The 16,579-nt window shown below is 38.4% G+C and overlaps 1 protein-coding gene across 1 annotated transcript in view; it reads left to right on the top strand.

The window, feature by feature from the left end:
* Positions 1–573: 573 nt before the first annotated feature.
* The window catches only part of LOC104621623 (low-density lipoprotein receptor-related protein 5), a gene marked incomplete at its 3' end in the record, with an annotated part of 80,334 nt that continues 64,328 nt past the window's right edge, over positions 574–16,579 (top strand). Inside the window, exons 1-3 of the mRNA XM_010288155.1 lie at positions 574–767; positions 3,598–3,794; positions 6,363–6,494. Coding sequence (XP_010286457.1) covers positions 574–767; positions 3,598–3,794; positions 6,363–6,494 — 523 coding nt within the window. The remainder of the gene's footprint in view (positions 768–3,597; positions 3,795–6,362; positions 6,495–16,579) is intronic.

The following is a 16,579-nucleotide window of genomic DNA, read 5'->3' on the forward strand; positions in this document are numbered from 1 at the left end:
AAAAAAGCATCCAAAAATTTAATCTAATGTCATTCTATGTCTGCATGGATTCATGATTTATTTATTGACAGAAAAAATTTTCAGGGCCCTTGATTTTATTCTTTCCTGTGTACAGACTTGCAAAAGGAAGTCAGCTATGTTGCCTGCTTGGATAGGTAATTAGTTGTTTCAGAATGTGATTTAGGATATTAACTTGTAATTACTGGCTGTGCAAGAATCATACTCAGTTGTAAATGCTTATGACAATCAGGTGCTGCTCAACATTGAAAGAGAAAGGTAATCCCATTATGCAGAGGTAATGCTTTTGAGAGATGCTCTCACGAAGGACTTTTTCTGTACCCTCTGGAACTGTGGTTTGATTTATGTTAATAAGTATGTTAATAAGTTAATAAAGTACGTTAATAAGTTAATAAGTACGTTCAAATTTTGGGGATATATATTTGTGTATATACACCACTCTATGTATATACACTTAGGAGCTTTGCAAAGAGTTGCTATCCCTTCTGTTCCTAAAGCTAACCAGCATGTATTGTGATTTAATTTGTGTGCATCCCTGCTTTATTTTTCAGATACATGTATTGGACTGACTGGGGTGAAACACCCAGAATAGAACGGGCAGGAATGGACAGCAGCACGCGAAAAATAATTGTCGATTCAGATATTTATTGGCCAAATGGACTCACGATAGATCTTGATGAGCAGAAACTTTACTGGGCTGATGCAAAACTGAGTTTTATTCATAGGGCAAATCTGGATGGTTCCTTTAGGTAAGTTTCCTTTAGTCAGTAATATGGTGTAAGTTATTTCTCACCTCCTGCATTCATTTTGAACTGAGGCCTTTTTTTTTCAGTAATCTAGAATAATGCCCACACCTTATTGTTCTTTTTAAATGCAATTGTTAATAGCCTTGCAAAAAGTAAAATAGGCTTATAAAACTCATCCTATAAAACTTGTATCAGCTATAAACTGTTTATAGCCTTCTTGTATAGCAGGATTTTTCATATTTTAGGCTCATATTTGTCTTGAAAATAGTTGGAGGTGCTTATCCGTGGCTCTAGGCAACCTGGCATTTAACGAGTGACTGGGATTTTACAGTATTGTTACTGTATTTTTTTTTTTGCAACAGGAGACATACATTGACACACTTGTGCTTGGCCCTATCCAAAGATGTCCTTTGTGGCATGCCTATAAATTAACCAAATTCAGCTTATTTCAGACTGCAGTCTGAGCAGGAAGCAGATTTTCTTAAAGCTCAATAGAAAGCACAGTATGAAAGTTTTGGTTGGTGGCTTCTGTCCAGGTGTGCTGTTGAGTTTTGGCTTTTGTAGACACAGAGAGGTGACTATTCAGACAGGTCAGACCTAGATGTTTGAGATTGCACCTTCAATTCTGTGCAGTGTTCAATGGGCAGGCTGTGTTGGTCCTGAAGGGTGAGTGTCATCTGCCAGTGAAACCTCCTGCTGAGGAGGCAAGTCTCTGCATTCTGGCTTTGATCTTCAGATAGTTTAAAATGACATTTTCATTTTCATGATTTCATAACATTTTAAATGTCTGTGTTAGGAAATAATTTTACTTTGGTAGAAAGTTGGAGGAGTTTTATTTTACTCGTATCTGTGTAATATGCCTCCCCCCAATAAACTGCTGTATTTTCCATGGTGTTTTTCAATTTTTTACCGAGGTTCATTCTGTGCCTGATTTTCACAGTCATAAAAGAGGAATAACAATATTGACGTCCTTTATAAAACACTCTTAAGTTCCTTTGAGAGCACTGTGTGAGAGCTAGATAATGGTGGCATTGTAGTAAGTGACAAGTAACTGACTGACAGTCTGAAGTATAGGCAAGGGAAAAGGCCTTTATGGAAGGGAGTGGCAGCTGAAAGGTTGGGTAGAGGTTCAGAGACAGAAAATGCTCTTTCAAAATTCAAAATCTAAGAGGCGTTTTCATACAATACAACATGAATATATTTCTTTGGTTTGGGGGTGAGTTGCAGAGGGTCAGGTTTCCAGGCTGATTCTGCAGTTATCATGCACATACAAATTGTATAAACTTCACTTGCATGTATGTGTAAAAAAGTTGTAATAGGTAAGAAAAATATATTTTGCTCACTTTAAGGTAGAGAAAGGCCACCTGAAAGGGAGTAAGCCTTTGAATACACTAGTTCCAGCAATCCGTCCAAATTACTTTGTGATAGATTAGTGCATGTCCACCACCTCCCAAGCAGTTCTCTGTTGAACCATAATGAAACAGTATTTTAGGAAAAATTAATGTATTTCGCATTTTAAAAAAATTAGCTTAGTGGTGTACACTGTATATACACTGTATACTGTGTATACAACTGCAGGACCGAGTAAATGCACAGTTGATGTGAGGGTATTCCTATGCAGGATGCATTCTGGAAATTCCTAACTGCATGTGGACTTTCAGGCATTGTCCAGTATAATAGCTTGATTGTTATTTAGTTGTGTATATTTTACATTGTTACCATATGATAAAACTTCTGTCTTAAAATGTTAAACATATTAATAAAATACTATGAATATTGCTCTTAATTTTAACTCTTTTAAAATTATTTTTTTATTTATTCTTTTTTCCCTTCCACTGTTGAAACAGAAGTCTGTGAAGCTGGAACTCTTAGGGTCTGGTGTCAAGGTAGACTTCAATAATGGTTCAAACTAGATGATAACTTCAGAGGTTGCTTCTGTTCCGTAAACACAGAGCAAAATAAGTTTTGCCCAGACTTGTCAATAAAGAAATCTTACAGTGTTTCAAATACTTCTATCCCTCCCCTCCCAGAATCACTGCAGAATTCAAATAAAAAGGAAATTTGCATTCTGCATGGTAGATTAATGTTACTGGACCAATCTGCCTGTTAAATCTTAGCAAGCTTCAGTTTGCAAGCACATCGGCTGGAACTGTTTCAAGGGATGTAATTACAGGAGAAGGGGAGACTTGGTATCTAAGAATGATGGAAATAGGGGCAGTATGTAGCGGAAAACAGCTGCTACAATACTAGAATGCAGCCACTGCTGTTACTAATAAAGAAGCAATAGCAAAGGTGAGAGTGGATAGAGAAAGTGAAATCAGTATTTCTATGTATTCAGTTGTCTCATGGTGAGAGAAGGAGTGATAATTTGAAGGACAGAAATTTTAGAGCAGTTTCAGTTTTATCTCTAGAACAGGTAACTTTCCTGCTACAAGAAGGGACTGAGTGCAATAGAGGTCTTGGTCAAAGATGTTATATATTGCATAGGGGGACAAAAAAAGTAATGCTTTAATTGGAGTAGCACTCTTTGGACCTGTGTTTCCTCCAAAAGGCAATTGTGTTTCAGTATTTGCACAGACCTCTTAAGGAACTTCACTGTGGCCTTTCAGAAGTCAGTGTGGAGCTGAATGAGATAACATGTCTCTATGAAACCCATTATTGCTATGAAGGGGCAAAGTCTTATTTGAATTTTATCACCAGGTCAATCTTTTGGTCCAGTGAATTTGTTAAAAAAAGACAATTCCTGTATGACTTTTTACAAAGCCAGCTCTTTTCCTGTATGGTAACAAGTGGAAGCAATGCATTTTTAATCATTGCACTTTCTTTCATCTAGGCAAAAAGTTGTTGAAGGTAGTCTTACTCATCCCTTTGCACTGACGTTGTCTGGGGACACTTTATATTGGACGGACTGGCAAACGCGCTCCATTCATGCCTGTAACAAAAGGACAGGAGAGAAAAGGAGAGAAATATTGTCTGCCCTGTATTCACCGATGGACATCCAGGTCTTAAGTCCAGATCGGCAGCCATACTGTATGTTTTACTTTTCCCTGAAACTTTTTGCATGACTGTTACTTATTGATCAGGAAAAACATGAATCATAAAAACGGTTAGTGTGAAGTTGTAAGGTTTTGAACACTTGTCAGGGGATTGCTAGAGGTATAAGTACCTGAATCCTGTACCTTTAAAAATTCCAGCCTGAATTGATATGAGCTCGCTCATCATCCCAGTTGGTAACAAAATCCAAAATCCAGTGCAGTACTTTGGTGACATCTTTTCATTTGGAATAGCTAAATGAGAATGATAAAGACTCACGTGGCATCTTTTTAACACCGTTATTTTAAAGACAACTGAAAGAAATGCTTATCATTACTTTTTTTTTTAATAAGTAGAATTACCACCAAATATGTGATGTTTGTGTTGTACTTACAAGTGCAGTTTGTTGCAGTCCAGATTTGATCATGTTTATCTTCAATATATAACAAATAGTTTATGAATGTTTCAGTATGGAATGGATTTAGTTTTCAGCTTTTATATGAGATATATACATGCTTCTACTTGTTCCTTATGTGTGATGCAACTTCAAAGGAAGGTGGGTGTAGAGAATTGAGAATTGAATGAGGCTGTGTATATTTTGTATATGCATATGATTCCATGTGGCAGTTGGTCTAGGTTTTGTTAGGATTGTGAGAATGGGACTTAAAAGCAATGGTGTGGAAATGTATATAATTGATATAATAATATATATAATTCCCATATAGCTGTGAGAAGAATCATCTCTTGCCAAGGGGTGATACCCTTACCATTTGGATTGGCTTCTTTATTTATGCAACTGTAAAGTCTGCTTCCCTAAAGATAACATTTATTATTCCAGTAAAGTTTATAGGATGTCAGGCTTGAAAGTAGGCAAAAGGAATTTGAAGATCATCTTGATGACGGAACATAGGCAAGTTTTCCTTGAGGTTGTCGGGTATGCACAGCACCCTAGTTTATCTCACAGCTCCAGATAAGAGTTTGTCTTTGCTGAATTCTTGTCATTGCTTTTAGCTCTGGGGATGTCCCAGCCCTGGGTTATAGTATTTCTGGGTCGATCACAAAAAAAATACGGTGCATAGGGAAATAGTGTATGCTGAAAATAGCTCAGATGCCATTGACTTCATTAAGATCAGGCTTGGATTCCTTCCTCTTCCTTTTTTCATCTTTGTGACTGTCAGTGGTAGTAACACAAGCCAAATTAGCTGTAAATGTTGTGGTTTTGTATTAGAGCAGTTCAGATACTTATTCAAATTATGATTGATTTTGGAGACATCTTGCACAACTTGCAATATTTTTCTTTTTTTGCAATAGCTGGCAATATTCTCCATAATTATTTATGGTTACAGTTTCATCTCTTGCTGCCATTTTTTTCCCATGTAAATGAGATAGATGAGTGCAGTTATTGTGTGTCTGCCCCTGTCCTGTCCTGTTCCCTGCCCCCAGCTGTTTTTTTTAATGTTTTCAAGATTGCTGACTTTACATGTTGCCCTCTTTACATGTTGGTGATTCGGGGATATGTCTTGCTGTGAAAGTTTTGCAGTAGGAACGTACAACATTATTATTGTTGTTATTATTATAGTTGTTATTATTGTTATTATTATATTATATATGATTATAAAGTGTCACCTCACTAAATAGCATCCAGGATGCTGCTTAAGTCTGAGATGTTCTTCACTCATTCAGTTTGTTCTGTGACTTTACATTTGTAGGACAGTGGTGCTTTATGTACTGATTTTAATTTTTCTGTTTTTAAGAGTGTCTTCTTATGGGTGTTTAAAGTCTGAGCGCCTGATTTCCTTTTGATAGTCTTTGAGTATGGGAAGTGCAAAACACAGTGTTAAAGGGCCGTGGTAGTCAGTTCTCACCATTGACTGACCATGTAGGGAACTCTGGATCTCTAAATTTGATCTTCTGATGTGCTCTGTTAGATGCTGGTGACAGGCAATGTGATTATCTTGCTCAGCACAAGAGCTTCTAGCAGGCAGTTGTCGCAGTGCTTAAGGTTGTAGTGACTTTTTAAAGTTACTGGACTTTTCTACAGCTGTGGTGGGAATTAGTGTGTAATTCATAATCCTCTATACAAAGTGTTGGGTTTCGGGGGTTTTTTTTACAGCAACACTACTGTAATGTAGGAATTGTACATATTGTTATGTTTTCCCTTCTTTGACAGAACTGGTCACCCCCCACCATCACCACCATCCAAGCCCTGTTTTCTGTTTTCATGATGCTTAACAGACCCCAAGCAGACCCTACACCTGACAAAGCAACTAATGTCCAAAGCTCTTAGCTGTGTTCATCTTTAGAAATATTGAAAGAGCTGCACAGTGAGAATGTGCTGAGCTGTCAGCTCTTTCAAAATCAGCTTTTGCATGCATCTCAGTTTAGGTGCCCCTAGAAGTAAGATGCTGGGGAGGGGGGGATCAAACACTTTGTTTTGTGGTGCCTCTGTTTTCTAGCTCTAAAGCTTGTGCCAGTCATTTGGGATCTATAATTTCTTCCTCAGGGAGAAAAGAGGGCTTTAGGTGTTCTAGAAAAATGAAAATAAATCTATTTGGTTTCTTGAAGTTCATACTCCATGTGAAGACAACAACGGTGGTTGCTCCCATCTGTGCCTGCTGTCTCCAAGAGACCCCTTCTACAGCTGTGCCTGTCCCACCGGTGTGCAGCTAGAAGACGATGGCAGGACATGCAAATCAGGTAGGAGCTTGGCTTTTCTACGGTGACAGTCTTGACTTGCTTTGGGTTTGCTGCTTAAAAGTTGAGCCTTGAAGAAGTGAGTTGAGAGAAACTGCCTGACACACTGAAATGTCACTCTTGTCCTGATGAAGATGGCAGAAATGTTGTACACAAATCTCGTGCCCAGTTTCCAAATATGATGATTTTTATGAACAAGAGTAATCCCTTGCATCAGAAATCAGTGAATTTTGACTGTATTTTGTGTTGCCAGTTCTCTGTAGGAATGGAGTAGTATGTGGAGCCCAGTGCAGAAAAATTTTATTAAAGTAAGCTATTGTAGGAAATCTTTCCATTTGGACAGTAGACCAGGGACAGACTTCTGCTCCCTCCCACTCATTGTCCAGTAGTGGTCAATGATGCAGTAGTGGTGGCCGAGTTGTTACTTTCCTGTTGCATCTCAAAGTTAGCAGTATGCTTGAGACGTGTTCTGCAGACAGATGTGCTGAAAATTTGTTCAAGGTCACGTCCACATGCCCAGTACTATTTTAGAGATAACCCAGTGAGTTGCCCCTAATTCAGTTAGTTTTATAACGAAATAATATGTACAGAAAAATTCAAAATTAACATTTAAACTACACATACTTTTTTTTCTGTTTCTGAAGATTAATCATCCCTCTGTTTCCTTTTGAGCTGCTCTATGGGAAGGTTTGATGATAAAATTGCACTGGGATTTTTTTCTTCCTGGGTCTAGTTTGTGGTTTTTGGACATTGTAAAAAGTGAGGCAAGGCTTTGTGTGAAGAGGCTTATAAAGTTTACTGCTTGAGACAATTGAGCTAGAGAAAATAATGTTCTAGGTGGCTGTTCCATGTCACTGAGAAGTAGGAGAGGCTTATGTATTACCAGTAGAAAGCTGTTTACAGAATAATATCTAGAGTATATTCTTTAATGGAGAAGTACAGATGCATATTTCGTATCCATAAATTGAATGAGTCTAGTGGAATACTTTGAAAGCTGGGTTTTATCATTGATCAGGAAGCCTCTTTTAAAAATGCATCTTACAAAATCAGGCAATTAACACTGATATGGTGGTAAGACGCTAGGAGGCAAGGATTTGGAGAATGTTCTGCCAACAGACTAAGACACTCTGCTGCTTGTCTCTAATGCATTTTCAACGAGTCTAGTCAAAGCGTATAGTCATTTTCTGATGTGGTTTGATTCCTCTGAGTACTAAAGCAAGCATAATAGATTCCTTTCATTTGTGAACTTGAAGCAGAATTTGAACACTGAACCTCCAGGGTTTAAGGGCCAGCTTTATTAGCTCATCCTGCTGCAATTGAAAGGCTTATAAGGTAGTTCTTGCAGCTGCTGAAAGACCTTTCCCTTTCCTCCTTCCAGCTTTGGAAAGTTTCCCTTTCGCAGCTTCTAAAAAAACATTGCTGAATGCCCAGGACAACCTTTTTAGACGTTCATATTGACCTCATGTTTCTGGCAGTGGGAATGAAGGTCAGCCTGCTTTTGGCGTTTTGGCAGATAGCACAAGCAGGAGTGACTGCTTATACTGTGCTTTCACCTTTCCATTGTCAGACCAGACAGTCTGTCAAGGGTGTTTTGTCAAAGGAGGGCAAAAAAGTGGGATGGGAACAGGAAATTGGGTTTTGCATAATAATGTGGTCTTTTGGTTCAGCTTTATGGATTATTTCTTTCCCAAGCTCCACATCTTTTGTTGTCCTGTCTGCCTTCTGCCCACATCCATGTGCTTCTCTTTCCCCTCTTATTAATTAACTCCTTGGTTGCAATGAACTGACTTTTTGTTCTCTGCAGGATTTCTTTGTAGTAAAGTTGTATTGGGAACTATGGCTGCAACAGTGTTGACCGCCTCTCCGTTTTTGTTCCCTATTGGCTTGGGCAAAAGTGCAACAGTATGAAGTCACTTCAACATATCAGCTGCTTTGATGTTAGGCTTTTAAGTGAATTACACAAACGCTACTGGCAATTTGTGTTCAAGAAGAAAAAGCATTCTTTTCTCAAAAATCTGTGTCCATGTGGGGAGTTTATTGGTGTAAATATAACTATATAATGTATTGTGTATCTCTGTCAGAAAGTGTTCTTATGTAGAAAAGCCCTGAGGCTCTTAGGTGATTTCAGCTCTCTTGGAGATTGAAAAATACATATATTGGTAATTTTCAGGTATGAGAGCTCTGTAGCTCTTTATAGAGAGTGTGGAATAGTAATGGGCCTAGGTAATTAAGAAAATATGAATTCAAGAACAGGCTGTGCCACTGTTTGCTTTGCTATGGGTTATGTCTATATGCACTGAAACTCTGAAGTTCTGGATTTTCACACTTTTTCTACACATATACTGTTCATATGCTGAAGCCATAAGTATTGTGTCTGTGTTAAAAGAATAGTTCTTTATTCTGTAGTTTTGACTTTTGGCATTGATTCATTCTTGTTTTCTCTCTGGTTCTAAAATATTGCTCTGAATAAATAAATAAGAAATCTCTATAGTAGGTATCCATAACTAATAATGGATATTAAATATATGGATAGATTGCAACTGGCATCAAGTATAAGTTATTTTCTGGGAATGTGGACTTGTTTTGTGCAGGTAAATGTTGTTGCTTACCTCCAGATGTTGTGATATTAAGTCTATTTTCCTCTGTTGGCTGTGAAAATGCTCTGGACTTGCTTGAAGTTCCCATATCAACAAGCAGAGGGTCGTAAGTATGGAAAGTAAGTCAGCTGCACCTGACCATGTACTCTTAGCAAAGTGAACACTCCAGCTATGATCTTTGGAATTAAGAAGTTGAGTTGGACCACTACTGTCTTGGTGGATGTGTCCAAATACAAGATTTTAGGTAGGTATCTGAACCCAATCTTGCCTGTGTAGAAGATATGAAGTCACAGTTTGTAACGCCCATCAGAGCCTGATGGCTCTAGTCTGAAGTGCCTGTGGAAGGTGGCCTAGTCAGTAGTAACTCTTAGTACCTCGTAACTTCCAGGAATGACTGAAATCTGAAATGTCATGTTTCAAAACAGCTTCAGTTCTTAGACCAGGTGGCTTTCTTGATTTGTGGGGATTTTTTTTGGTGTTTTTTAATTTGTTTTTTTTTTGGTTTGAAAGTCTCCTCTAAGCCTGCTTGAGCAATGGTATGAATGTTTGAGAAAAGAACAAAGGTTTGGTTGCAGTCATTTAAAAGGGATGTGTAATTCTACCTAATTAGCTCTTTATTCATGCAGTCATAAAATTGTAAGCCTGCTTTAGTTAATCTTCAGTTTCTTGCTACAAATGCTTTCTGATGCAAAGTCTTAAGACCAAAGTAAAAATTATGTGTGTTCTATGCATATTTTCAGGGAAGCGAAGTTTGGTTTCATCAACAATGTACAAGCAAATAGGCTAGTTTAGAAAGCAGAGCAAAAGTGTGGAAAATTTAAAAGCTTGGGGACCTTTTTTCAGTCATTTTGCTGACTTAGGGCTATCCTGAGGTATTTCTTTCTTTGTTTAAGGATCAGATTTATCTTCTTTATGAATAGAATTATTTTGATTCATGACTCTCTTGTTTGTCTGTGAGGGCTCCTTTCAGGAAGCTGTTCCTTCTCCTTCTGTCCTGAGGTCCCCCTCCTAAGATTTAGTGAGTTCTGTTGTTGGGTTAGTAGTAATTTGAACTGCTGTGAGAAAGACAAATGTATTAATAGCTAGGGTCATGTCTCAAACAGCAAACCATTGGAACATTTCTTACCTTGCAGAGCAGTCTTCAGGTTGCATGTCATCTCCTTTGAGCAGCTTCACCTTCCTCATGCTTCTCATTCTTGCTTTCCTGACAGCGCACAGTGAATGACTTGAATTTATCTGTTTCTGACTACAGCTCTGGTGCACCTTTTGTATAATTTGCACCACTTAATGTGAAAATTTGCAGGCAAAATGGAGTCAGGATCTTTCCATCCTGTTCTGCTTTCATGGAGCAGGTTTGCTTTGCTGTTAGGCAAAGGTGCAGTGTCAAAATGTTGGATGACTCCCCCTGCTTTTTCCTTCCCTCTTTGACTTGACCATGTCATTCACTTTAATAACATTCAAGCAAGTCTACAGGTTTGTTTTATATCTTGTCAGCTAAATGTGATTAAACCCTGATTCTGGTCTCTTGTACAACAGCTATCTGTATTCACCCTTCCAAGATGGAGCTGGCTTCTATAAACAGCGTTCAGCAAATTGTTTCTCTTATGTTTCTGGAAAACATATAAAGTCTTTCTGCTGTATTTGGTGTTGCTGACATACAGCTATTGCTGCAGGCCTTCTAAAAGAATGTCAAAAGCCTTATCTTTTTTCATAGAAGTGGATATACTTCCCTGTAAGTGGTCACTCTGACTTCCTAGATATCCTCTGCCTATTAGTGTTGCATTCCCAAAGGATCTTATTCTCATTGCACATCATTTTCTGATATCATGGTACAAAGTAAGTCAATTGTATATGAAATAAAATTAATTTGACAGAATTTTAAAACCTGTCATCCATGGCTGATACCACAAAACATTTTGACTGGAACTCAAATACTTCCCACCTCGCCCTTCCAGGTTTTTACTAGCTTGGCTCTGTGGCTATGGAGCTGTAATAAGTAGAATAAACTAGGACTTCAGCTAATGTTCTTTTTATTGTATATTTTTTGACTTCAGCAAGGACACTCAGAGCTACACAATGTCAGAATTAGTCCAGATCCATGCAGCTTCTGGCAGCTGCATACCCCAAGGTTTAAAAAAAATGTTTTCCAGTTTTGTTTTTGTTTCTCATTAGACGTGTAATGCTTTGCTGCAGTATATGAATAAAATATTTCAGTAAAAGCTACAGAATTCTACTCTACTTATTATGCAACTTTTGCATAATTGCAGCAATTTCACTTGGCCTGGGCATCATAAGGTTTTGGTCCATTTTACTAAAATTGCTGTACTGGTTTTGGTTGGGATGGAGTTTATTTTCTTCATAGCAGGTCATATGATGCTATGTTGTGAATTTGTGACCAAAACAGTGGTGAGAACACAGGGATTTTTTAGCTAGTGCTGAATAGTGCTTGCACAGTGTCAAGGCTTCTCTATTTCTCACTCTGCCCTGCCAGCAAGTAGGCAGGGGGTGCACAAGAAGTTGGGAGCTGGAGTTGACCTTGCTGGTTATTTTTTGATGCTCTTTAAAAACCCTAAAGTTTGTTGTTATTTTTTTTTAAATTCTTTACATCAGCTGGAACAAAGGAGGATCAGCTTTATTGTCTTGGGGTAAATTGGCTTAAGTTAGGATATGAATGTTTAAAAAAAATATATATACACTTAATGTGTGCTATAAATGCTCATGTGCAGGAACTTTTAGTATTTGTATGTCACAGGTTACCTGTGAATGGCCTGCTGATGTAGCTGGCAGGTTTCACATTGAAAGAGGTACCTGAATTCTCAATTACGTTGATGGCTTCTTTACCTCAGCAAATCTACCCTTACAGAAGAGCGGGTTTACACTTTTTGAGATGTGGAAATTAAACTCTTACTGTACGTCAGTGTCAGCATTTGTTAAAGCCAGCCTAAAAAGCCACTGCCATATCTCTAGATTTAAACGTAATATGAGTCAAACTGAAAAAGTTGCTTATTTTCAGAACCTTCTTTTACTTAATCAATGGCAGGAGATTGGTTGTTTTAAAGCAGTAATAAGGAGTCTTTCTTCCCTCTTATGCTCCCTTCCCTCAAATGGATGATGGGTGCTTCCTAGAAATCTGGTTCCTTTAAAATGTCTCAGTCTAGATGTTTAACAAGCCAGCTGCTTTTGCAGTAATCTTGTCAGATCTTATATGTCAGAATTTAAGTGGTCATTTGAGACATATGGCATGCTGAGCTCAACTCACCAGAGATACATTTCTCCAGTTGAAGGCAACTGTTATTTGCTTGAAAGTGGGAGAGCTTTGGCTGTTGAGTCAATCTCATATAGCGGTAGGAGCTGTAGGGTTTCTGCCAGGAAGGTATGACAGCTGTTGTTTCCCAAATGTACTAGGAAATTCTGTTTTCTCAAATGAAAACCAGGAAAAAAACACCATTTTTGTAACTGGAGAAGGCACTAGCTTCAAACATTTGAAGAGTCAGCTTCCCTTATTTATCCTCAATCCTGTTACTGGGGCAGTTGGTCAGGTAATATCCCCAATGTCTTATTTCTCCTTGTCATTCTTCACAATGCAAAACACAAAACAGTGGTTTTGGAACCTGCTGGCTAATACTACAGGGGTCATACTGGGTTTTATGCCAGGGGATATAGGGGATAGAGGAATACTGAAGGAAAAAAAGTTAAGGCACTTCCTTCTCATCTTCCATATGTTTCTTGGTGCACATCATGCATTTTAAAAGTTTTGTGTCTGCAGTTCCTTGGCTGAACAATCATCAGCTTATTTGAGCAACTAAGCCTCCAAGCAAGATAAGCAGGCAGACAGGTATCTCCATCATGAAGTATTTCTTCTCATGAAATTTAACCACCAGAGAAGAAGGTCTCTTTGCTAACATGTCTTCCCGATTAATAAAGAGAAACCGTATGGACTAATCCAGACTTTCTGATTAAGTAGATCAACTGCTAATTAGAGATGAACAGCCTCTTTGCAAAAGGGACAGATTTGGGAGACATTTGTTATTTGGGATCATTGCTGTAAATCAGCTCTTTCAAGTACCTGAGAAAGCTTCTGCTGGCATTGTGTGAATAACCTAAAATAACTGTCAGGAGTCTTCTAGCACTGGGAAGATGCTGGAAGAGAAATCTTGCATATCAGTAGATAAATTCTAGCATTGATTTGGGGCTGTATTGGGAAGGAGCACTCATGTTCTGTTTGTCATGAGGAAAATAAACAAAAGGAAAACTCTATTTTCCCTTATTTCCTAGAACCTTCACAGCTGCCCACATGTCTGTCTCTCCCCCTTGCCCACTCTGATTGAAATGCAACTGTGGAAAACCATGATCTTTTGGTTGCAAGATGCTTTGACTTCATAGGAGTCTTCTGTCCTGTGCCTGGTGTCTGACTACCATAGGGAGACATTATCCAGAAGTTCTGGAGGACTTTTTCCTCATTCCCCCTCTCCCTACTGCACTCGCAAAGGTGTATCATGCTTCCTTTGCTTATCAAGGAACTGTCAGTTTCATGTTTTTCCTTTGTTAGGCTGAGATGGGGCTTCTTGAAGATTACCGTGTTCCTTCTCTGAAGGGGAGGGATTTGTGTAACTGGCACCTCCCTCAATGTCTGCAATCACATTAGTTCCCTAATAGCAGTGTCTTCCCTCCAGCCAGCAGATGATTTACTGACAGGACCTGTGGGTGTTTTGCACCAGATCAGAGGGAAAGTTTGGATAATAAATCAAATGTACAAGTAGTCTATGGTGGTTCCTGCAAGGTGGAGAATTATCCAGATTCCAGGCAATGGAAAATTGCTGGAATGGAAAATGAGATGCAGTGTGTTGAATGAGGAATAGCATTTCACTTGCTTCATCTGGACCCATTACACAGCTGACTCCAAACACATCCTATTGATTCTTTACCACTAAAACAATGAGCTAGGGTGTTACTTACTAAGAAACAGTATTACGTGGAATTGTATTTCACTGAGATATCTTTGCAGTACACCAGAAAGGGTTGTAAAAACTGTCCAGCAATGGGTATCTGACAATCTAGGAAACCTAGAGGCTACCAATTCTATTTCTACTTGATTCTATAAAAATTTCGTGAGGGTTTTTTTTTTCCCCATGGTTTTTTTTCTTTCATTCATGTGTAGATCTTGTTTGTTTTGAGTCTGTTTTCCCCTTGCTTTTGTTAGTATGTTATGTCTGTGATTTTATTTGATCTGTATAAACAGATTACATTACTTTCTGTTCATAGCAACTAAATGGGGAGTACTGTGTGTAGCAACAAAATGAAATATCCCCATATGGAAATGGTCTTGTTTATAATTTCATTGTCTAAAAGCCATTAGAAACATGCTGTAAGGAAGAAGGCTTGAGGGAGTGAGGAGCATTCTGGACAGTCTGCCACATCATCTTCTAGCTCTTCTAGCTCTTTTGTCAGTGGTTTTGCTGGGCTAGTGAATTACACTCTCCTTTCAGGCTTTGGTACATGTTTCAGATTGATGACTACTTTCCAGGACTCTGAAACACTGTCTAGTTAGAGATGGTAACTAGCTCATTTTGTGTGTAGTTAGGGGTTTTTGTGTAACACTTTCTCTTTTCAGCATTATTGAGTTTCTGGATTGATTCTGGGTTTATGTGGCAGGAGAACCACACCCTGGGTCTGCATTGAAAAGGTTTATGTGTAAACTTTTGTTATCTTGCATTTACCATGGGCTAGTTACATACACAATGGAAAGTTACCAAGACCCAGTGATACCTTATTAAGCTGCTGTAGCTTGACTGCCTCTTCAGACTTTGGATAGCCAAGCTCTATTTTACTTCATCAATGTAGCAACAATGAGGTTGCTTCCTAGATTTGCAAACCCTAATCTACAGTTGTTTATAACTTTTTTCCATTATATTTACCCTTTGACAGATGATTGTGTTAGCTCAGAATTAAATTTTCTGTGGCTCCATGATACTTGGAATATAATAAATAACGCTTAAACTTCAAAGCGTTATACAGCTATCAGCCTCAGAGAGGGCCCATGGGATGTATTTATTTCTGTTTGTGTAATGGAGGACAGCAGTGCAGAGAAACTAATATGTTCAAGGTCACTTGGTGAGTGGGAAACGCCTGCAATTAGAAGTCAACAGAAGTGGGATTGTAGAAAAACTCTTTTAAGTGTATTTCTGTTCAGTATTTTAAAAAAATATTAATTATGTATTTTGTTGGGTTGTAATGAATTTTTGATAGTTGTCTATGTGTATTTGAAGGTGTCACCACCAAAACTTTGTTTAACAGAGTCTAGGTGGTAAAATGGCTGTCACTTCTAAAGTCGGTGGTTCTTTACTCTGAGCCAGTGGAGTTGTATATCTCCAGCAGAGAATAGGTGCATTTAAACTTTAAAACCATACTTTGTGAGGAAATTCCAGAATCCAAAGACTGTACCCTTTTTCTAGCAGTGGGGATTTCTGACAGACTTTTTCTTGGCCCATCCTTTTTCCTATGGCTTGTGATGAACTGTTATTAAGAATTCAGTGCAAAGGGATGTTCATTTTTTTTGCTAATAAAAAGTGGAAGCTATGGCTACGATATCTGTAAACTAACATTCAGATTTACCACTTAACATTTCCAACTTTCTTTTTTCTTTCTTTAAAACATATATAGTATAGGCAGACTTCGGGGTGAGCGGGGGGGCAAGACTTAGTTGTTCAAGTGCTTTGAGGTCTTTGTATGAAACCTCTGTATAAGGGCAGATTCTTTGCTTGGTACAGCAATAGCCAGACAATTGTGCTGGTTTTGATTCTGATTGCATTCCACCAATGCACTTATGACTGTTATGATGTTTTGAGTAAATCTTCATAAGCGTTACCTACTCCTCTGTCAGTAGTAACTTTACAAAACTTTGTGCTTGCAAGTGTCGTACTGGGTATGTATAAAGTTGAGATGTCTCACCTTAAGTGAATCCTTAAGTAAGTAACTTAGGCTCAGTGCTAAAGTAGGGTTAACTATGACTTCTGTATTGCAACAGCTTTCTCTGGAAGAAACATTACTTTTGTGTTAGCTGTTTTGTGCTGATGATCTTATCAGCTGTACAGTTTAATTAATGTTCTGGTTTTGGGGTGTTTTTTAGTGGCTCTATGAATGCGTCAAAACTCTGAATTGTAGTGGGTTTTTTCTGGTTCAGGCAAAGTAACTTAGAAGTCTACTACAGAGATAATGGAAGAAACAGTAGACAATAGCTTTTCACTGTAACATGCAGACAGATACGTAATTTGTGAGTTACGTGAGTGCTCTGGTATTTCCTTTCTTTGTCACAAGTGTTAGTTTCCCTTATGCCTACTTACCTTTCAATTAAATCAAGTACCATCTGAATGTGGGCACTCAAAATATTCTTTCAAAGAAGTTCTCATGGTTTAGCCCCAGCCTGCAACTAAACACCACGCAGCCGCTCGCTCACTCCCCCACAATGGGACAGGGGAGAGAATCGGCAGAGTA

Source organism: Phaethon lepturus, unplaced genomic scaffold (assembly GCF_000687285.1).
Source record: "Phaethon lepturus isolate BGI_N335 unplaced genomic scaffold, ASM68728v1 scaffold11475, whole genome shotgun sequence".
Lineage (NCBI taxonomy): Eukaryota > Metazoa > Chordata > Aves > Phaethontiformes > Phaethontidae > Phaethon > Phaethon lepturus.